Below are 23,122 nucleotides of genomic sequence, written 5' to 3' on the forward strand. Positions count from 1 at the left end.
ATTGTTAAAATTATTAATCTTTTTTTTTAATCTAGCCATTTTTCCATTGCAATGCTTAAATTATAATTCTGTTTAGTATGTTAATCTGGTAATCATCATAGAAGTTAAAAGTGTTGCATTTAAAACTCCTCTAAAAAATAATCTTTTCACCATTGTTTTAAATACAAGAAAATATCTCGCGATCATATTTTCCTCACATAGTATTTATATATTTGTTGGATTTCCAATGACTATCATTTGAAATGTAAAAATTCTTTTCGATTAATTCTGAAAGATATTTTCACAACTTTGATCTAGATCATGGCATGCAATTTTATGAGAAAATATAAAGTGATCTCAAAAATTTAAGAAATAATCCAAAAATTGAAACCGTGAGGGGATTTTTAATTTTTAAACTATTTTAAATTAAATTTTAGTAATATTTAAGTTCACATATAATAGAGATAACATAGTAGTTTGGAATTTAGATGCTACAAGGCTGATAGTCAAAATGGTCAAGGTATAATTACTTAGGAATGAACTCTTCACATATAGATATGTTTCGACTTTCACTCCACAGAAGAGGTTGTTCTTTGTAATAATTATAGTAACAATTCCATAGTTTGTGAGCTGCATATGATTTATCCTTACATTTTTTGTTATAGGGTTTACAGTATTCAATTTTATAAAAATGAACAATTTTAGTTTTGTTACAAAATTTCGTTAGGTTATATTCATTGTATTCTTGAGGAAACGTTATTTTCGAATGCTCAAATAGTTTATTTAAGACAGTTTGATCATTGAACCACGTTGGTTTATTCTTGTTTAGCCATTTTAAATAATCTTCGGCTTGTTTCAAAAATTTTTCATTGACATATTTGCGACTATTGAATAAAGTAATACCTGCATTGAAATAGCTAGTGAATCCTTCACACCGACTACACGAATCATTAACTATAATTCCTGACATATTTTTAAGATCATAATCATATAATTCATCTATGTTTTGGACCACCAATGCATCTCCATCTAAATGTAAAAACCTCTCAAGTTCTGGATGTGCGTCCGGAAAAAGAAGTCGAATATATGTGTCATAACCAATCAGAAATATCTTAGGAGTTAAATATTGGGGTTTATATGTTTCGATATAGAATTTTGTATTCTTAATTGGACGAGCGGAAAAGTGTTTTCTATATTTTGATACAAGTTTCGAATTTATTGTTGCAATATAAAAAGAAATATGACGATTTTGATGAGTATTAATGATTGCATATATTGCTGGACCTAAATTTAAAAGATCACTTGACCATGCAAATAAAACATTCATTGTTTCAAAGAACTCACCATGAAATCCTTGGATTTCAACCGTTGAAGTGTAGCGAAAGATTAGAATTTCAGCGACCACTAAAGCAATGCAATAAAGTTGAAGGATAATATGGAACATTAATTCAAGTTTTATGAGTGCTCTCTGAAAGTAAACTACATAATTTATTCATTGGTTAGACATTCTAAATCTTTTTTAATATCGTCTATTATGAATGTTTTTCATACTTTAATGTTCACAATTTCTTAAATAAAATATTAAAATTCCCCAAATAATTATATTCACACATTTATTTAATAAAGGAAATATCAAGAAAAAGATCATCACAAATTGAATCATGAAAAAATAATTTATAACTATTCAATCAAAAGATAGTGAACCATTTATATATGTTTTTAAAATAAATATATAATATGAAGTTTTTGATATACTTATCAAAAATTGAATTGAAGCCGACAAAATTTGAGAGGTTATCGATTTTGTAATTTAATCGTTATCGTCTTTTTCTAAACGTGCATTTTTACATTAAAAGCAATGCAACTCCAAAATTAATTGGTATTTAGACCTTAATTAGGTGCAGACAAACGAAATGCAGTCCAAATATTTTGGTGATATATGAATTACATAAATTTAGGGAAATTGAAATTATATCTTTTTAAATTTTTAGGAAAACAGATTTATAGAATTGTTTAAGTCATCAAAATAATGCAGACTTAGGTCAAATTTTCCAAATTTAATCATTTGCAAGACTTTCAAGCGACTTCAAAATGTCGAAATATAAGTCCAAAAATAAAATTACGATTACAGTCTATCCTCAATTATTATCACGCTAATTATTGAGTGACCCATGCGTTCGTATGTATGTAATACCTTTTAAAAAGGAGATGAGAGAGATAAACTACATTTACAATTTAAATCTGATGTATTTACTTGTTACATTTACAAATGTAAATGTTTCTCGTAATGTTTACATTTTGTAAGTATAACGAATAAAAATGACGCACTTTTTTTACAAAGTCAAATTATTGTTCGATTTTTGCAGCTTGTAAACGATTAATTGTATAAAGCAATTGATATTAGCACGACATAACTGAATAATTCTAATATTGAAATCAAAAGCCCTTAAAATATCATGATATTTTAATTTCATAACAAATCTAGGAGACTATTTGATGAAAACATATCCGAGTGGGTTTTGTTGTATTATATAACTTGTTATTGACTTCTTAGCTTTCCAAATTTTTTTCGATAATGAGAAAACGAATGAAAAATCAACATTTGGTCCATTTAAAATTTGATTTGTTTACATTTTTTTTTACTTTTTGAATTTCAATTTATATTTTCCTCAAGAAATACTTTAGATTTTAAGAAACTAAATCATATAATCTACTAAGAAAATATATTAAATCCTATAATACTCAAAGTTTTGTGATAAATCCGATCTTTTTTATTTTACTTTTATTATGTTTTTGCAAACTTAAGGTCCTCACTAGGTAAAACATAATACTCTTTGAAGTTAAGTATTTTCACAAAGAGAGGACCAACAATATCAAAATATTGAATAAAGATTTGTATTATTTTATTTATTTTTAAGAACATGTTTAAGAACCCTCATTATCTCCACGAATATTGCATATTTTTCTATTCTAAGACCACCAAAATTACGTTTTAATATAGAAAATAACATATTTATGTGATGCTAAAGTCGAAGTCCTTAAAAAATTAGTGTTAAACATCCATTTCTTACAAAATTGAAGAAATATATGTAAAATATAACACATAATTTAGTTATTTGACTCAATTATTAGTTATGCAATATCAGTTGTGTTTATATCTGCGTTATATCACGAGATGCATTGAATTGTCATAATTAGATCACCGTAAATCTTATCAATTTTTGATACACTTCCGGTGAAAAATTTAGCCTTGACAATAGGATGAAATATATTGTAAAAAAATAAATTTTAGATTTTGAAGTTTATCATTTCGAATAATGAAATATAAACAATACAAATTTTCTGTCGTTTCGAGATTCATAAATGATCGGAATCTTCCAGCTCCGACTGAAATAGAACTTTCGGAAGCTAATTTTCAAGACGAATCTTCTTTATTAAGATTTATTTTGGATATCCCTAAGGATTTAAGCTTTTCCATTGACTCATATTCAATGAATCTTTTGATACATTTCATTATCGAGCAATCTACACAAAATGAAACAATATTAAAATTCACAATTCAAAATATCACTTCTTCGAATATCTTTCAAATAGATTTGATACTACTGGAAAATTTATTCGAATATTTATCGCATTATATTAACAAGATTTTTTTCATTTTTTCATTAAAATTAATTCATTTTAAAGCTTTAGATAACATACAATACCTTTATTTATCAACATTTTCCGATCAATATGATGAGATATTACGTTTCATAAGCAGCAGTGACAATTCTCTCTATATCATCGATACATTTATTGCTTTGATTAAAAACAATATTCTTGACGTTGAATTCTTCCAAAACGCAGTTTTACTCAAGAAAGAAATTTTTTCTAGTATTATTGAGTACGAAAATCAATATTCAACTTATGCAATTGCAAATTTCTTTACAAAATTATTAAAATATTACCCAGGATATGCAACTGCTCTTCCATGTTCGGATATACTAATATCAAATTATTTCAACTTTTTTAATGACGTGAATTCAATTATAAATAACGAAGATTTTGTTTATCTTCTCAAATTTATAGTTTTATTTTATAAAGCAGTCGATATAACATCTGAGATGGCTTTAGAATTCATAAAAACACTTGAAATTCTGCGAAGTCTTTCTCCTCACTATTCATTTACAGAGTATGTAGTTCAGGGGTATTATTGTGTACTTCCTCTTATACCCATGCAAATTTAATCTACCGATTTTTTAAATTCACATGAATTTTTAATTAATTATGCAATTGAGAATTCAAATCTTCACAAATATTTGAAATTATATTCCAGATGTTTCCGCAGATTTGATAGCGATGAAATATTCAAAAATGTTTTTCATATCTTAAACCTTGTAGAAGTTACAACAGAATATTTATCAGAAAATCAGGATCTTTCTGAGAAATAAATCTTTATTTGCAACGATATCCTAACGAGGGTTAATTTAATTTTTATTTTTTATTTCAAGTTTGAGTAAACTTTCAAGATAATCTATATAAGCCTTTTGATGTTCTTCATCTAGATTCTTGTTTAATATGTGATGAATTTGATTTTTTTTTTGAAAATTCAAGATAAAATTCTTTTTTATCTTGATCAACAACATGAACAATTCGAGTACAGCGTAACATTTCATCAATATTTTCTGTTTTCTTCGTTTCTAGATATTTTTCAAATATTTCTTGCGGAATCTCATTTTGATATACCCATTTATTTTTTTCCGGATGCTGATCTTTGTACTTAACGAAATATTGCTTGACTATTCGCTCAGAAACAACATATTCGATCTCTTTTCTCTTTCTCATTGAATATTTGTGACACTTTTGAATTCAATCAAATCAAAAATATTTGAAATTGCTAGAATTTTTTTTCTTTCTCATGAATATTTGAAATGACTCAAAAGGAAAACTCGTTCGATTCAATTCAATTTTGAATCAGAATTTTTTAAGGACCAATAAATCAAATTATGTTAAGAAAATCTTTTTTTAACTCAGATTATCAAAAGTACGTTAAACCTTCAATTTTATCTCATGTCGGAAAGCGAACCGACAATAGTGGAAGAGAATCAAACTATATCAGTATCCATCCAAGCTATTGTTGATGAAGAAAAAGGAGATGGAGCTGATATGCTTGATTTAATTCAAAATGAATTGAATTCTCGTAAAAAATTGAAATATAGAATGGAAATACCTGAAAATTCCCCAATTCCAATTCTCAAGGAAAGATATAGCAAATTAAAATTTACAGATCCTACAGAAGCTGCTATATTTATTGCAAAAGATTCATATAATTCTTTTTATCCATTAAATTTTGAGCAAGGAAAAAAGTTTCGTTGTCCTAACTGCCAATTTTGCATGGAGCTTGTAAAGACTCATGAAAATGGTCAACTTTTCTTCATTCCAGTAATTAAACACGAGCATAGAGCAAAGCAATGCAAGCCGAGTAACAATATACCAAAAATTCTTAAGTTGCAAGCAGGAAAAAAAGTCTATGAATTAGCAAATTCTGATAATGTTCCTCAATGCAAAGAAATTTTTGCAAAAGAATTGAATATTCCCAATGCAACTTATACGATGTTCCATAATATAGTAAATAAACTTAAAGGAACCACAAAGGGGATAGAATTCAATCTTACAATTATTTCTCAACAATTTTTTCAATCATAAACAAAATCGAACAAGGATTCTGCGAAATGATTTTAGTTAAAGAAGTTAACAATGAAATTGAATTGCATACATTTAAGAAAGGTGATGAATTACCTGAAAATTCAAAAGACTTTCAAATTTATTCATTTATTGTAATTCCTCCAATAACTCATTTTTACATGCAAACACAAGCTTTTTGCGGAATAATTCAAATTGATGGAACATTTTTATTTTGTATTAAAAAAGGAAACTTACTCATTATTGGTACACCTGCACCAAATAATAGACTTATCCCTATTGCATTTGCATGGTCTGTTAGTGAAAATACGATAACAATTAAGGATATGCTCACTAAATTGAAATCTTTTATTCCACCAAGCAGATTCAAGAATATTTATTCCGATCAAGGTCCGGCAATTATAGCTGCTGTTAGAGAATCAGGCTTTTCTTGCGATCATAAATTTTGCTTACGTCATTTTGCAACAAAAAGGGAATACATCAATGTCTATTCCGAAATTGTTGAAGTCGCTTACGCAGACCATCCTCAAAAACGAATTGACTTGATTAAAAAGTTAGAAACTCGTTTACAAGAGGAATATCCAAACCGCGAAAATAATCAGGATCTCTTTAAGTACTTAGATAGTATTAACCCATTTGAAGGATTCGCTGACTACACCGCTGGCATACTCACAACATCTCTTATTGAATCCCTTAATGCCGAAATTAAAGATAAATGGGATACATATGAACCCGCCGAACTAATTATCCGTCTCATTGAACATGAATTCAATCTTGTTAAAAATGTTTTAACAGGTGATTTTAAATCAGATAATATTATCAAAAATCTAAATGAAACTTTGAAACATTCAGATATGTTTAGCTCGGTATTATATGATCCAATTCAATAATTATATTATGCAACTTTTGGTCGCTATACATATTGCGTAAAAATTATGTCAGATTCACAATATTCATGCACATGTAAGCACATCGAATTATACGGATTACCTTGTATTCATGTAATCGCCGTATTGAATCACTTTTCGAACAAAAATCTTCTTAAAAATTTGAATGATGCAGTTCATGCTCGCTTCAAATGTTCAGAGTTTATGACTCCTGTGGAAGATTTAATGAAATTTTATGTTGACCAAGCATCTTTAAAAATTCCCGGAATAAATTTCAACCTGGGAGAGATTGAAAAATTAAGGGGAAAAAGGACTAGGATTAAAGCATTTTACGAAAAGTGATGCTGTGTTGTTAGTTATTTATTTACTTTTTTTAATATTTTTTAAAAAAATAAAAGAAAATTCAAATAATTTTGTATCTCCCATGATATATCGACCCACGAGTACTAATGTGGCTATAATTAGAGATTGCAACTCTATTATGATCATAGTCCGGTGATATACAATAAGATTCAAATTTTGAAAGAATTAAATTAATAAAATCCCGGTGAAAAAAATAAAAACAGCTTCTAAAAGTATAGTTATCTTAAAATACGAACTTCAACACAAGTTTTTTGATCCAATAGAAAATTGAATTCTTTGAATAAATAAAATATTTTATGTATTAACATATTAAATTTCCTAATTATTTTTTCTTCTTGGGAAAATTTTTGAATTCGAATAGAAAATTCAATAAATTGAAATTGGGTTGAAAGAATTCTCCATATTAACTTGTCATATATTTCAGATCATATAAATTAAGTTAATTAAATTTTTTAAAAACCTTAATAGGATAAAAAAAAGAATTTACACTCTCTCACTTTGAAAACGTAGAAAATGCCAATCTATTGGTATACATTTTAGTTTTGTTAAGTTTACAAAACAATTACTCTAGATTTTAAAGATTTATCAAGAATTTAGAGAATATCCTTCTCAAAACAACTTCAATAGCGAAGGATTAGTATTGAATCGGATTTGTAACATAATTATAGTACATTACAATACAATTTCTCCGACTTTTAAATATTTTTGAAATATTTACAAAATATGCTCTTTCTATCATCGATACTTTAATACAGAGCAAATTTAGTAAATGTCATCACGTTATTTTTTCATAAATCGTTTTCGAACTTTTGAAATATTTATTTTAAACCAGTTTTCTACATTTAATATGTGAATTATATCAAAAGTAGATGGGCGATACTTGTAAATCTATTTAAACTATTAGTTTGCTATTATTGAAGAACTTTATAATTTTTTTTTTCTTATGTATGGAATTAAAGATAATTTTGCTGATTCCAACTGGTTTTTCTATATGAGTTAAATATGCCAAGTGAAATTGGACTTGCCAATATTGTAAATTGAAGTATGGACTATATATCGATTTTCATTGATTGATGAATAACTCGGAGTAATGTAATTGTTGATAATGAAAAATAGTTTTCAATTGCTGGTAAGGGCCAATGTATGTTCAATAGCTCCGAAAGCAAAAAATGCACGTTTAGAAAAAGACGATAACGATTAAATTACAAAATCGATAACGACGACGATTAAATTACAAAATCAATAATGACCCGAAAATTAACGTTCTAATATTGTGATTTCTTTCCTGAGTTGCTTCATTTCCCTGCGAATTATCGAATAAAATCAATTTTTCATAGCCACAACGGATAAATTGTTAAAATTATTAATCTTTTTTTTTAATCTAGCCATTTTTCCATTGCAATGCTTAAATTATAATTCTGTTTAGTATGTTAATCTGGTAATCATCATAGAAGTTAAAAGTGTTGCATTTAAAACTCCTCTAAAAAATAATCTTTTCACCATTGTTTTAAATACAAGAAAATATCTCGCGATCATATTTTCCTCACATAGTATTTATATATTTGTTGGATTTCCAATGACTATCATTTGAAATGTAAAAATTCTTTTCGATTAATTCTGAAAGATATTTTCACAACTTTGATCTAGATCATGGCATGCAATTTTATGAGAAAATATAAAGTGATCTCAAAAATTTAAGAAATAATCCAAAAATTGAAACCGTGAGGGGATTTTTAATTTTTAAACTATTTTAAATTAAATTTTAGTAATATTTAAGTTCACATATAATAGAGATAACATAGTAGTTTGGAATTTAGATGCTACAAGGCTGATAGTCAAAATGGTCAAGGTATAATTACTTAGGAATGAACTCTTCACATATAGATATGTTTCGACTTTCACTCCACAGAAGAGGTTGTTCTTTGTAATAATTATAGTAACAATTCCATAGTTTGTGAGCTGCATATGATTTATCCTTACATTTTTTGTTATAGGGTTTACAGTATTCAATTTTATAAAAATGAACAATTTTAGTTTTGTTACAAAATTTCGTTAGGTTATATTCATTGTATTCTTGAGGAAACGTTATTTTCGAATGCTCAAATAGTTTATTTAAGACAGTTTGATCATTGAACACGTTGGTTTATTCTTGTTTAGCCATTTTAAATAATCTTCGGCTTGTTTCAAAAATTTTTCATTGACATATTTGCGACTATTGAATAAAGTAATACCTGCATTGAAATAGCTAGTGAATCCTTCACACCGACTACACGAATCATTAACTATAATTCCTGACATATTTTTAAGATCATAATCATATAATTCATCTATGTTTTGGACCACCAATGCATCTCCATCTAAATGTAAAAACCTCTCAAGTTCTGGATGTGCGTCCGGAAAAAGAAGTCGAATATATGTGTCATAACCAATCAGAAATATCTTAGGAGTTAAATATTGGGGTTTATATGTTTCGATATAGAATTTTGTATTCTTAATTGGACGAGCGGAAAAGTGTTTTCTATATTTTGATACAAGTTTCGAATTTATTGTTGCAATATAAAAAGAAATATGACGATTTTGATGAGTATTAATGATTGCATATATTGCTGGACCTAAATTTAAAAGATCACTTGACCATGCAAATAAAACATTCATTGTTTCAAAGAACTCACCATGAAATCCTTGGATTTCAACCGTTGAAGTGTAGCGAAAGATTAGAATTTCAGCGACCACTAAAGCAATGCAATAAAGTTGAAGGATAATATGGAACATTAATTCAAGTTTTATGAGTGCTCTCTGAAAGTAAACTACATAATTTATTCATTGGTTAGACATTCTAAATCTTTTTTAATATCGTCTATTATGAATGTTTTTCATACTTTAATGTTCACAATTTCTTAAATAAAATATTAAAATTCCCCAAATAATTATATTCACACATTTATTTAATAAAGGAAATATCAAGAAAAAGATCATCACAAATTGAATCATGAAAAAATAATTTATAACTATTCAATCAAAAGATAGTGAACCATTTATATATGTTTTTAAAATAAATATATAATATGAAGTTTTTGATATACTTATCAAAAATTGAATTGAAGCCGACAAAATTTGAGAGGTTATCGATTTTGTAATTTAATCGTTATCGTCTTTTTCTAAACGTGCATTTTTACATTAAAAGCAATGCAACTCCAAAATTAATTGGTATTTAGACTTTAATTAGGTGCAGACAAACGAAATGCAGTCCAAATATTTTGGTGATATATGAATTACATAAATTTAGGGAAATTGAAATTATATCTTTTTAAATTTTTAGGAAAACAGATTTATAGAATTGTTTAAGTCATCAAAATAATGCAGACTTAGGTCAAATTTTCCAAATTTAATCATTTGCAAGACTTTCAAGCGACTTCAAAATGTCGAAATATAAGTCCAAAAATAAAATTACGATTACAGTCTATCCTCAATTATTATCACGCTAATTATTGAGTGACCCATGCGTTCGTATGTATGTAATACCTTTTAAAAAGGAGATGAGAGAGATAAACTACATTTACAATTTAAATCTGATGTATTTACTTGTTACATTTACAAATGTAAATGTTTCTCGTAATGTTTACATTTTGTAAGTATAACGAATAAAAATGACGCACTTTTTTTACAAAGTCAAATTATTGTTCGATTTTTGCAGCTTGTAAACGATTAATTGTATAAAGCAATTGATATTAGCACGACATAACTGAATAATTCTAATATTGAAATCAAAAGCCCTTAAAATATCATGATATTTTAATTTCATAACAAATCTAGGAGACTATTTGATGAAAACATATCCGATGTGGTTTTTGTTGTATTATATAACTTGTTATTGACTTCTTAGCTTTCCAAATTTTTTTCGATAATGAGAAAACGAATGAAAAATCAACATTTGGTCCATTTAAAATTTGATTTGTTTACATTTTTTTTACTTTTTGAATTTCAATTTATATTTTCCTCAAGAAATACTTTAGATTTTAAGAAACTAAATCATATAATCTACTAAGAAAATATATTAAATCCTATAATACTCAAAGTTTTGTGATAAATCCGATCTTTTTTATTTTACTTTTATTATGTTTTTGCAAACTTAAGGTCCTCACTAGGTAAAACATAATACTCTTTGAAGTTAAGTATTTTCACAAAGAGAGGACCAACAATATCAAAATATTGAATAAAGATTTGTATTATTTTATTTATTTTTAAGAACATGTTTAAGAACCCTCATTATCTCCACGAATATTGCATATTTTTCTATTCTAAGACCACCAAAATTACGTTTTAATATAGAAAATAACATATTTATGTGATGCTAAAGTCGAAGTCCTTAAAAAATTAGTGTTAAACATCCATTTCTTACAAAATTGAAGAAATATATGTAAAATATAACACATAATTTAGTTATTTGACTCAATTATTAGTTATGCAATATCAGTTGTGTTTATATCTGCGTTATATCACGAGATGCATTGAATTGTCATAATTAGATCACCGTAAATCTTATCAATTTTTGATACACTTCCGGTGAAAAATTTAGCCTTGACAATAGGATGAAATATATTGTAAAAAAATAAATTTTAGATTTTGAAGTTTATCATTTCGAATAATGAAATATAAACAATACAAATTTTCTGTCGTTTCGAGATTCATAAATGATCGGAATCTTCCAGCTCCGACTGAAATAGAACTTTCGGAAGCTAATTTTCAAGACGAATCTTCTTTATTAAGATTTATTTTGGATATCCCTAAGGATTTAAGCTTTTCCATTGACTCATATTCAATGAATCTTTTGATACATTTCATTATCGAGCAATCTACACAAAATGAAACAATATTAAAATTCACAATTCAAAATATCACTTCTTCGAATATCTTTCAAATAGATTTGATACTACTGGAAAATTTATTCGAATATTTATCGCATTATATTAACAAGATTTTTTTCATTTTTTCATTAAAATTAATTCATTTTAAAGCTTTAGATAACATACAATACCTTTATTTATCAACATTTTCCGATCAATATGATGAGATATTACGTTTCATAAGCAGCAGTGACAATTCTCTCTATATCATCGATACATTTATTGCTTTGATTAAAAACAATATTCTTGACGTTGAATTCTTCCAAAACGCAGTTTTACTCAAGAAAGAAATTTTTTCTAGTATTATTGAGTACGAAAATCAATATTCAACTTATGCAATTGCAAATTTCTTTACAAAATTATTAAAATATTACCCAGGATATGCAACTGCTCTTCCATGTTCGGATATACTAATATCAAATTATTTCAACTTTTTTAATGACGTGAATTCAATTATAAATAACGAAGATTTTGTTTATCTTCTCAAATTTATAGTTTTATTTTATAAAGCAGTCGATATAACATCTGAGATGGCTTTAGAATTCATAAAAACACTTGAAATTCTGCGAAGTCTTTCTCCTCACTATTCATTTACAGAGTATGTAGTTCAGGGGTATTATTGTGTACTTCCTCTTATACCCATGCAAATTTAATCTACCGATTTTTTAAATTCACATGAATTTTTAATTAATTATGCAATTGAGAATTCAAATCTTCACAAATATTTGAAATTATATTCCAGATGTTTCCGCAGATTTGATAGCGATGAAATATTCAAAAATGTTTTTCATATCTTAAACCTTGTAGAAGTTACAACAGAATATTTATCAGAAAATCAGGATCTTTCTGAGAAATAAATCTTTATTTGCAACGATATCCTAACGAGGGTTAATTTAATTTTTATTTTTTATTTCAAGTTTGAGTAAACTTTCAAGATAATCTATATAAGCCTTTTGATGTTCTTCATCTAGATTCTTGTTTAATATGTGATGAATTTGATTTTTTTTTTGAAAATTCAAGATAAAATTCTTTTTTATCTTGATCAACAACATGAACAATTCGAGTACAGCGTAACATTTCATCAATATTTTCTGTTTTCTTCGTTTCTAGATATTTTTCAAATATTTCTTGCGGAATCTCATTTTGATATACCCATTTATTTTTTTCCGGATGCTGATCTTTGTACTTAACGAAATATTGCTTGACTATTCGCTCAGAAACAACATATTCGATCTCTTTTCTCTTTCTCATTGAATATTTGTGACACTTTTGAATTCAATCAAATCAAAAATATTTGAAATTGCTAGAATTTTTTTTCTTTCTCATGAATATTTGAAATGACTCAAAAGGAAAACTCGTTCGATTCAATTCAATTTTGAATCAGAATTTTTTAAGGACCAATAAATCAAATTATGTTAAGAAAATCTTTTTTTAACTCAGAGTATCAAAAGTACGTTAAACCTTCAATTTTATCTCATGTCGGAAAGCGAACCGACAATAGTGGAAGAGAATCAAACTATATCAGTATCCATCCAAGCTATTGTTGATGAAGAAAAAGGAGATGGAGCTGATATGCTTGATTTAATTCAAAATGAATTGAATTCTCGTAAAAAATTGAAATATAGAATGGAAATACCTGAAAATTCCCCAATTCCAATTCTCAAGGAAAGATATAGCAAATTAAAATTTACAGATCCTACAGAAGCTGCTATATTTATTGCAAAAGATTCATATAATTCTTTTTATCCATTAAATTTTGAGCAAGGAAAAAAGTTTCGTTGTCCTAACTGCCAATTTTGCATGGAGCTTGTAAAGACTCATGAAAATGGTCAACTTTTCTTCATTCCAGTAATTAAACACGAGCATAGAGCAAAGCAATGCAAGCCGAGTAACAATATACCAAAAATTCTTAAGTTGCAAGCAGGAAAAAAAGTCTATGAATTAGCAAATTCTGATAATGTTCCTCAATGCAAAGAAATTTTTGCAAAAGAATTGAATATTCCCAATGCAACTTATACGATGTTCCATAATATAGTAAATAAACTTAAAGGAACCACAAAGGGGGATAGAATTCAATCTTACAATTATTTCTCAACAATTTTTTCAATCATAAACAAAATCGAACAAGGATTCTGCGAAATGATTTTAGTTAAAGAAGTTAACAATGAAATTGAATTGCATACATTTAAGAAAGGTGATGAATTACCTGAAAATTCAAAAGACTTTCAAATTTATTCATTTATTGTAATTCCTCCAATAACTCATTTTTACATGCAAACACAAGCTTTTTGCGGAATAATTCAAATTGATGGAACGTTTTTATTTTGTATTAAAAAAGGAAACTTACTCATTATTGGTACACCTGCACCAAATAATAGACTTATCCCTATTGCATTTGCATGGTCTGTTAGTGAAAATACGATAACAATTAAGGATATGCTCACTAAATTGAAATCTTTTATTCCACCAAGCAGATTCAAGAATATTTATTCCGATCAAGGTCCGGCAATTATAGCTGCTGTTAGAGAATCAGGCTTTTCTTGCGATCATAAATTTTGCTTACGTCATTTTGCAACAAAAAGGGAATACATCAATGTCTATTCCGAAATTGTTGAAGTCGCTTACGCAGACCATCCTCAAAAACGAATTGACTTGATTAAAAAGTTAGAAACTCGTTTACAAGAGGAATATCCAAACCGCGAAAATAATCAGGATCTCTTTAAGTACTTAGATAGTATTAACCCATTTGAAGGATTCGCTGACTACACCGCTGGCATACTCACAACATCTCTTATTGAATCCCTTAATGCCGAAATTAAAGATAAATGGGATACATATGAACCCGCCGAACTAATTATCCGTCTCATTGAACATGAATTCAATCTTGTTAAAAATGTTTTAACAGGTGATTTTAAATCAGATAATATTATCAAAAATCTAAATGAAACTTTGAAACATTCAGATATGTTTAGCTCGGTATTATATGATCCAATTCAATAATTATATTATGCAACTTTTGGTCGCTATACATATTGCGTAAAAATTATGTCAGATTCACAATATTCATGCACATGTAAGCACATCGAATTATACGGATTACCTTGTATTCATGTAATCGCCGTATTGAATCACTTTTCGAACAAAAATCTTCTTAAAAATTTGAATGATGCAGTTCATGCTCGCTTCAAATGTTCAGAGTTTATGACTCCTGTGGAAGATTTAATGAAATTTTATGTTGACCAAGCATCTTTAAAAATTCCCGGAATAAATTTCAACCTGGGAGAGATTGAAAAATTAAGGGGAAAAAGGACTAGGATTAAAGCATTTTACGAAAAGTGATGCTGTGTTGTTAGTTATTTATTTACTTTTTTTAATATTTTTAAAAAAATAAAAGAAAATTCAAATAATTTTGTATCTCCCATGATATATCGACCCACGAGTACTAATGTGGCTATAATTAGAGATTGCAACTCTATTATGATCATAGTCCGGTGATATACAATAAGATTCAAATTTTGAAAGAATTAAATTAATAAAATCCCGGTGAAAAAAATAAAAACAGCTTCTAAAAGTATAGTTATCTTAAAATACGAACTTCAACACAAGTTTTTTGATCCAATAGAAAATTGAATTCTTTGAATAAATAAAATATTTTATGTATTAACATATTAAATTTCCTAATTATTTTTTCTTCTTGGGAAAATTTTTGAATTCGAATAGAAAATTCAATAAATTGAAATTGGGTTGAAAGAATTCTCCATATTAACTTGTCATATATTTCAGATCATATAAATTAAGTTAATTAAATTTTTTAAAAACCTTAATAGGATAAAAAAAAGAATTTACACTCTCTCACTTTGAAAACGTAGAAAATGCCAATCTATTGGTATACATTTTAGTTTTGTTAAGTTTACAAAACAATTACTCTAGATTTTAAAGATTTATCAAGAATTTAGAGAATATCCTTCTCAAAACAACTTCAATAGCGAAGGATTAGTATTGAATCGGATTTGTAACATAATTATAGTACATTACAATACAATTTCTCCGACTTTTAAATATTTTTGAAATATTTACAAAATATGCTCTTTCTATCATCGATACTTTAATACAGAGCAAATTTAGTAAATGTCATCACGTTATTTTTTCATAAATCGTTTTCGAACTTTTGAAATATTTATTTTAAACCAGTTTTCTACATTTAATATGTGAATTATATCAAAAGTAGATGGGCGATACTTGTAAATCTATTTAAACTATTAGTTTGCTATTATTGAAGAACTTTATAATTTTTTTTTCTTATGTATGGAATTAAAGATAATTTTGCTGATTCCAACTGGTTTTTCTATATGAGTTAAATATGCCAAGTGAAATTGGACTTGCCAATATTGTAAATTGAAGTATGGACTATATATCGATTTTCATTGATTGATGAATAACTCGGAGTAATGTAATTGTTGATAATGAAAAATAGTTTTCAATTGCTGGTAAGGGCCAATGTATGTTCAATAGCTCCGAAAGCAAAAAATGCACGTTTAGAAAAAGACGATAACGATTAAATTACAAAATCGATAACGACGACGATTAAATTACAAAATCAATAATGACCCGAAAATTAACGTTCTAATATTGTGATTTCTTTCCTGAGTTGCTTCATTTCCCTGGCGAATTTATAATCAATTTTTCATAGCCACAACGGGATAAATTGTTAAAATTATTAATCTTTTTTTTTAATCTAGCCATTTTTCCATTGCAATGCTTAAATTATAATTCTGTTTAGTATGTTAATCTGGTAATCATCATAGAAGTTAAAAGTGTTGCATTTAAAACTCCTCTAAAAAATAATCTTTTCACCATTGTTTTAAATACAAGAAAATATCTCGCGATCATATTTTCCTCACATAGTATTTATATATTTGTTGGATTTCCAATGACTATCATTTGAAATGTAAAAATTCTTTTCGATTAATTCTGAAAGATATTTTCACAACTTTGATCTAGATCATGGCATGCAATTTTATGAGAAAATATAAAGTGATCTCAAAAATTTAAGAAATAATCCAAAAATTGAAACCGTGAGGGGATTTTTAATTTTTAAACTATTTTAAATTAAATTTTAGTAATATTTAAGTTCACATATAATAGAGATAACATAGTAGTTTGGAATTTAGATGCTACAAGGCTGATAGTCAAAATGGTCAAGGTATAATTACTTAGGAATGAACTCTTCACATATAGATATGTTTCGACTTTCACTCCACAGAAGAGGTTGTTCTTTGTAATAATTATAGTAACAATTCCATAGTTTGTGAGCTGCATATGATTTATCCTTACATTTTTTGTTATAGGGTTTACAGTATTCAATTTTATAAAAATGAACAATTTTAGTTTTGTTACAAAATTTCGTTAGGTTATATTCATTGTATTCTTGAGGAAACGTTATTTTCGAATGCTCAAATAGTTTATTTAAGACAGTTTGATCATTGAACCACGTTGGTTTATTCTTGTTTAGCCATTTTAAATAATCTTCGGCTTGTTTCAAAAATTTTTCATTGACATATTTGCGACTATTGAATAAAGTAATACCTGCATTGAAATAGCTAGTGAATCCTTCACACCGACTACACGAATCATTAACTATAATTCCTGACATATTTTTAAGATCATAATCATATAATTCATCTATGTTTTGGACCACCAATGCATCTCCATCTAAATGTAAAAACCTCTCAAGTTCTGGATGTGCGTCCGGAAAAAGAAGTCGAATATATGTGTCATAACCAATCAGAAATATCTTAGGAGTTAAATATTGGGGTTTATATGTTTCGATATAGAATTTTGTATTCTTAATTGGACGAGCGGAAAAGTGTTTTCTATATTTTGATACAAGTTTCGAATTTATTGTTGCAATATAAAAAGAAATATGACGATTTTGATGAGTATTAATGATTGCATATATTGCTGGACCTAAATTTAAAAGATCACTTGACCATGCAAATAAAACATTCATTGTTTCAAAGAACTCACCATGAAATCCTTGGATTTCAACCGTTGAAGTGTAGCGAAAGATTAGAATTTCAGCGACCACTAAAGCAATGCAATAAAGTTGAAGGATAATATGGAACATTAATTCAAGTTTTATGAGTGCTCTCTGAAAGTAAACTACATAATTTATTCATTGGTTAGACATTCTAAATCTTTTTTAATATCGTCTATTATGAATGTTTTTCATACTTTAATGTTCACAATTTCTTAAATAAAATATTAAAATTCCCCAAATAATTATATTCACACATTTATTTAATAAAGGAAATATCAAGAAAAAGATCATCACAAATTGAATCATGAAAAAATAATTTATAACTATTCAATCAAAAGATAGTGAACCATTTATATATGTTTTTAAAATAAATATATAATATGAAGTTTTTGATATACTTATCAAAAATTGAATTGAAGCCGACAAAATTTGAGAGGTTATCGATTTTGTAATTTAATCGTTATCGTCTTTTTCTAAACGTGCATTTTTACATTAAAAGCAATGCAACTCCAAAATTAATTGGTATTTAGACTTAATTAGGTGCAGACAAACGAAATGCAGTCCAAATATTTTGGTGATATATGAATTACATAAATTTAGGGAAATTGAAATTATATCTTTTTAAATTTTTAGGAAAACAGATTTATAGAATTGTTTAAGTCATCAAAATAATGCAGACTTAGGTCAAATTTTCCAAATTTAATCATTTGCAAGACTTTCAAGCGACTTCAAAATGTCGAAATATAAGTCCAAAAATAAAATTACGATTACAGTCTATCCTCAATTATTATCACGCTAATTATTGAGTGACCCATGCGTTCGTATGTATGTAATACCTTTTAAAAAGGAGATGAGAGAGATAAACTACATTTACAATTTAAATCTGATGTATTTACTTGTTACATTTACAAATGTAAATGTTTCTCGTAATGTTTACATTTTGTAAGTATAACGAATAAAAATGACGCACTTTTTTTACAAAGTCAAATTATTGTTCGATTTTTGCAGCTTGTAAACGATTAATTGTATAAAGCAATTGATATTAGCACGACATAACTGAATAATTCTAATATTGAAATCAAAAGCCCTTAAAATATCATGATATTTTAATTTCATAACAAATCTAGGAGACTATTTGATGAAAACATATCCGATGTGGGTTTTGTTGTATTATATAACTTGTTATTGACTTCTTAGCTTTCCAAATTTTTTTCGATAATGAGAAAACGAATGAAAAATCAACATTTGGTCCATTTAAAATTTGATTTGTTTACATTTTTTTTACTTTTTGAATTTCAATTTATATTTTCCTCAAGAAATACTTTAGATTTTAAGAAACTAAATCATATAATCTACTAAGAAAATATATTAAATCCTATAATACTCAAAGTTTTGTGATAAATCCGATCTTTTTTATTTTACTTTTATTATGTTTTTGCAAACTTAAGGTCCTCACTAGGTAAAACATAATACTCTTTGAAGTTAAGTATTTTCACAAAGAGAGGACCAACAATATCAAAATATTGAATAAAGATTTGTATTATTTTATTTATTTTTAAGAACATGTTTAAGAACCCTCATTATCTCCACGAATATTGCATATTTTTCTATTCTAAGACCACCAAAATTACGTTTTAATATAGAAAATAACATATTTATGTGATGCTAAAGTCGAAGTCCTTAAAAAATTAGTGTTAAACATCCATTTATTACAAAATTGAAGAAATATATGTAAAATATAACACATAATTTAGTTATTTGACTCAATTATTAGTTATGCAATATCAGTTGTGTTTATATCTGCGTTATATCACGAGATGCATTGAATTGTCATAATTAGATCACCGTAAATCTTATCAATTTTTGATACACTTCCGGTGAAAAATTTAGCCTTGACAATAGGATGAAATATATTGTAAAAAAATAAATTTTAGATTTTGAAGTTTATCATTTCGAATAATGAAATATAAACAATACAAATTTTCTGTCGTTTCGAGATTCATAAATGATCGGAATCTTCCAGCTCCGACTGAAATAGAACTTTCGGAAGCTAATTTTCAAGACGAATCTTCTTTATTAAGATTTATTTTGGATATCCCTAAGGATTTAAGCTTTTCCATTGACTCATATTCAATGAATCTTTTGATACATTTCATTATCGAGCAATCTACACAAAATGAAACAATATTAAAATTCACAATTCAAAATATCACTTCTTCGAATATCTTTCAAATAGATTTGATACTACTGGAAAATTTATTCGAATATTTATCGCATTATATTAACAAGATTTTTTTCATTTTTTCATTAAAATTAATTCATTTTAAAGCTTTAGATAACATACAATACCTTTATTTATCAACATTTTCCGATCAATATGATGAGATATTACGTTTCATAAGCAGCAGTGACAATTCTCTCTATATCATCGATACATTTATTGCTTTGATTAAAAACAATATTCTTGACGTTGAATTCTTCCAAAACGCAGTTTTACTCAAGAAAGAAATTTTTTCTAGTATTATTGAGTACGAAAATCAATATTCAACTTATGCAATTGCAAATTTCTTTACAAAATTATTAAAATATTACCCAGGATATGCAACTGCTCTTCCATGTTCGGATATACTAATATCAAATTATTTCAAACTTTTTTAATGACGTGAATTCAATTATAAATAACGAAGATTTTGTTTATCTTCTCAAATTTATAGTTTTATTTTATAAAGCAGTCGATATAACATCTGAGATGGCTTTAGAATTCATAAAAACACTTGAAATTCTGCGAAGTCTTTCTCCTCACTATTCATTTACAGAGTATGTAGTTCAGGGGTATTATTGTGTACTTCCTCTTATACCCATGCAAATTTAATCTACCGATTTTTTAAATTCACATGAATTTTTAATTAATTATGCAATTGAGAATTCAAATCTTCACAAATATTTGAAATTATATTCCAGATGTTTCCGCAGATTTGATAGCGATGAAATATTCAAAAATGTTTTTCATATCTTAAACCTTGTAGAAGTTACAACAGAATATTTATCAGAAAATCAGGATCTTTCTGAGAAATAAATCTTTATTTGCAACGATATCCTAACGAGGGTTAATTTAATTTTTATTTTTTATTTCAAGTTTGAGTAAACTTTCAAGATAATCTATATAAGCCTTTTGATGTTCTTCATCTAGATTCTTGTTTAATATGTGATGAATTTGATTTTTTTTTTGAAAATTCAAGATAAAATTCTTTTTTATCTTGATCAACAACATGAACAATTCGAGTACAGCGTAACATTTCATCAATATTTTCTGTTTTCTTCGTTTCTAGATATTTTTCAAATATTTCTTGCGGAATCTCATTTTGATATACCCATTTATTTTTTTCCGGATGCTGATCTTTGTACTTAACGAAATATTGCTTGACTATTCGCTCAGAAACAACATATTCGATCTCTTTTCTCTTTCTCATTGAATATTTGTGACACTTTTGAATTCAATCAAATCAAAAATATTTGAAATTGCTAGAATTTTTTTTCTTTCTCATGAATATTTGAAATGACTCAAAAGGAAAACTCGTTCGATTCAATTCAATTTTGAATCAGAATTTTTTAAGGACCAATAAATCAAATTATGTTAAGAAAATCTTTTTTTAACTCAGAGTATCAAAAGTACGTTAAACCTTCAATTTTATCTCATGTCGGAAAGCGAACCGACAATAGTGGAAGAGAATCAAACTATATCAGTATCCATCCAAGCTATTGTTGATGAAGAAAAAGGAGATGGAGCTGATATGCTTGATTTAATTCAAAATGAATTGAATTCTCGTAAAAAATTGAAATATAGAATGGAAATACCTGAAAATTCCCCAATTCCAATTCTCAAGGAAAGATATAGCAAATTAAAATTTACAGATCCTACAGAAGCTGCTATATTTATTGCAAAAGATTCATATAATTCTTTTTATCCATTAAATTTTGAGCAAGGAAAAAAGTTTCGTTGTCCTAACTGCCAATTTTGCATGGAGCTTGTAAAGACTCATGAAAATGGTCAACTTTTCTTCATTCCAGTAATTAAACACGAGCATAGAGCAAAGCAATGCAAGCCGAGTAACAATATACCAAAAATTCTTAAGTTGCAAGCAGGAAAAAAAGTCTATGAATTAGCAAATTCTGATAATGTTCCTCAATGCAAAGAAATTTTTGCAAAAGAATTGAATATTCCCAATGCAACTTATACGATGTTCCATAATATAGTAAATAAACTTAAAGGAACCACAAAGGGGGATAGAATTCAATCTTACAATTATTTCTCAACAATTTTTTCAATCATAAACAAAATCGAACAAGGATTCTGCGAAATGATTTTAGTTAAAGAAGTTAACAATGAAATTGAATTGCATACATTTAAGAAAGGTGATGAATTACCTGAAAATTCAAAAGACTTTCAAATTTATTCATTTATTGTAATTCCTCCAATAACTCATTTTTACATGCAAACACAAGCTTTTTGCGGAATAATTCAAATTGATGGAACGTTTTTATTTTGTATTAAAAAAGGAAACTTACTCATTATTGGTACACCTGCACCAAATAATAGACTTATCCCTATTGCATTTGCATGGTCTGTTAGTGAAAATACGATAACAATTAAGGATATGCTCACTAAATTGAAATCTTTTATTCCACCAAGCAGATTCAAGAATATTTATTCCGATCAAGGTCCGGCAATTATAGCTGCTGTTAGAGAATCAGGCTTTTCTTGCGATCATAAATTTTGCTTACGTCATTTTGCAACAAAAAGGGAATACATCAATGTCTATTCCGAAATTGTTGAAGTCGCTTACGCAGACCATCCTCAAAAACGAATTGACTTGATTAAAAAGTTAGAAACTCGTTTACAAGAGGAATATCCAAACCGCGAAAATAATCAGGATCTCTTTAAGTACTTAGATAGTATTAACCCTGTTGTGCATGAAAATTCGGTTCACTTCACTTCTGACAAAAGTGACATATTTACATGGCAAAAATAGTTTACATGGCAAAAATATATAGGGTATTTTTTTTAAAAGTAGTTATCTTTATATATAAAAATAAAACTTTTGATATATTTGAGTAAATGATTTATTAATTTATTTATTTATTTTTTTTAAATCAAATCATATAAATATATATATATATAATAGTGAAATAGAACAAGAGATAATTATTGATGATTAAATTGTAGACGAGGATAAAAGTTTAGATAAATTAATAAAATTAGTGTG

General features: G+C 27.0%; 3 protein-coding genes across 3 annotated transcripts, besides 8 other annotated features; all 3 read left to right on the forward strand.

Moving 5' to 3' along the window:
- Nucleotides 1-1,772: 1,772 nt before the first annotated feature.
- Nucleotides 1,773-1,950: a mobile genetic element.
- A 2,890-nt stretch (nt 1,951-4,840) lies between these two features.
- Nucleotides 4,841-6,967: a mobile genetic element.
- Nucleotides 5,032-5,551, forward strand: TVAGG3_0706800 (uncharacterized protein; the record flags this gene model as incomplete). Its single annotated transcript, XM_051243603.1, has 1 exon — nt 5,032-5,551. A coding segment is annotated over one exon (520 nt), but the record flags the coding sequence as incomplete, so codon positions are not given.
- Nucleotides 5,826-6,554, forward strand: TVAGG3_0706810 (MULE transposase domain-containing protein; the record flags this gene model as incomplete). Its single annotated transcript, XM_051243604.1, has 1 exon — nt 5,826-6,554. One exon carries the CDS (start codon nt 5,826-5,828, stop codon nt 6,552-6,554), a length of 729 nt encoding a protein of 242 aa, XP_051090191.1.
- Nucleotides 6,968-7,948: 981 nt separating the features above from the next.
- Nucleotides 7,949-8,166: a mobile genetic element.
- A 1,869-nt stretch (nt 8,167-10,035) lies between these two features.
- Nucleotides 10,036-10,213: a mobile genetic element.
- Nucleotides 10,214-13,103: 2,890 nt separating this feature from the next.
- Nucleotides 13,104-15,230: a mobile genetic element.
- A 980-nt stretch (nt 15,231-16,210) lies between these two features.
- Nucleotides 16,211-16,428: a mobile genetic element.
- Nucleotides 16,429-18,294: 1,866 nt separating this feature from the next.
- Nucleotides 18,295-18,471: a mobile genetic element.
- A 2,891-nt stretch (nt 18,472-21,362) lies between these two features.
- Nucleotides 21,363-22,821: a mobile genetic element.
- Nucleotides 21,704-22,318, forward strand: TVAGG3_0706880 (uncharacterized protein; the record flags this gene model as incomplete). The annotated part of the gene is made up of 1 exon (XM_051243605.1): nt 21,704-22,318. A coding segment is annotated over one exon (615 nt), but the record flags the coding sequence as incomplete, so codon positions are not given.
- Nucleotides 22,822-23,122: the final 301 nt, after the last annotated feature.

This window comes from Trichomonas vaginalis, chromosome III, assembly GCF_026262505.1.
Source record: "Trichomonas vaginalis G3 chromosome III, whole genome shotgun sequence".
Classification (NCBI taxonomy): domain Eukaryota; phylum Parabasalia; order Trichomonadida; family Trichomonadidae; genus Trichomonas; species Trichomonas vaginalis.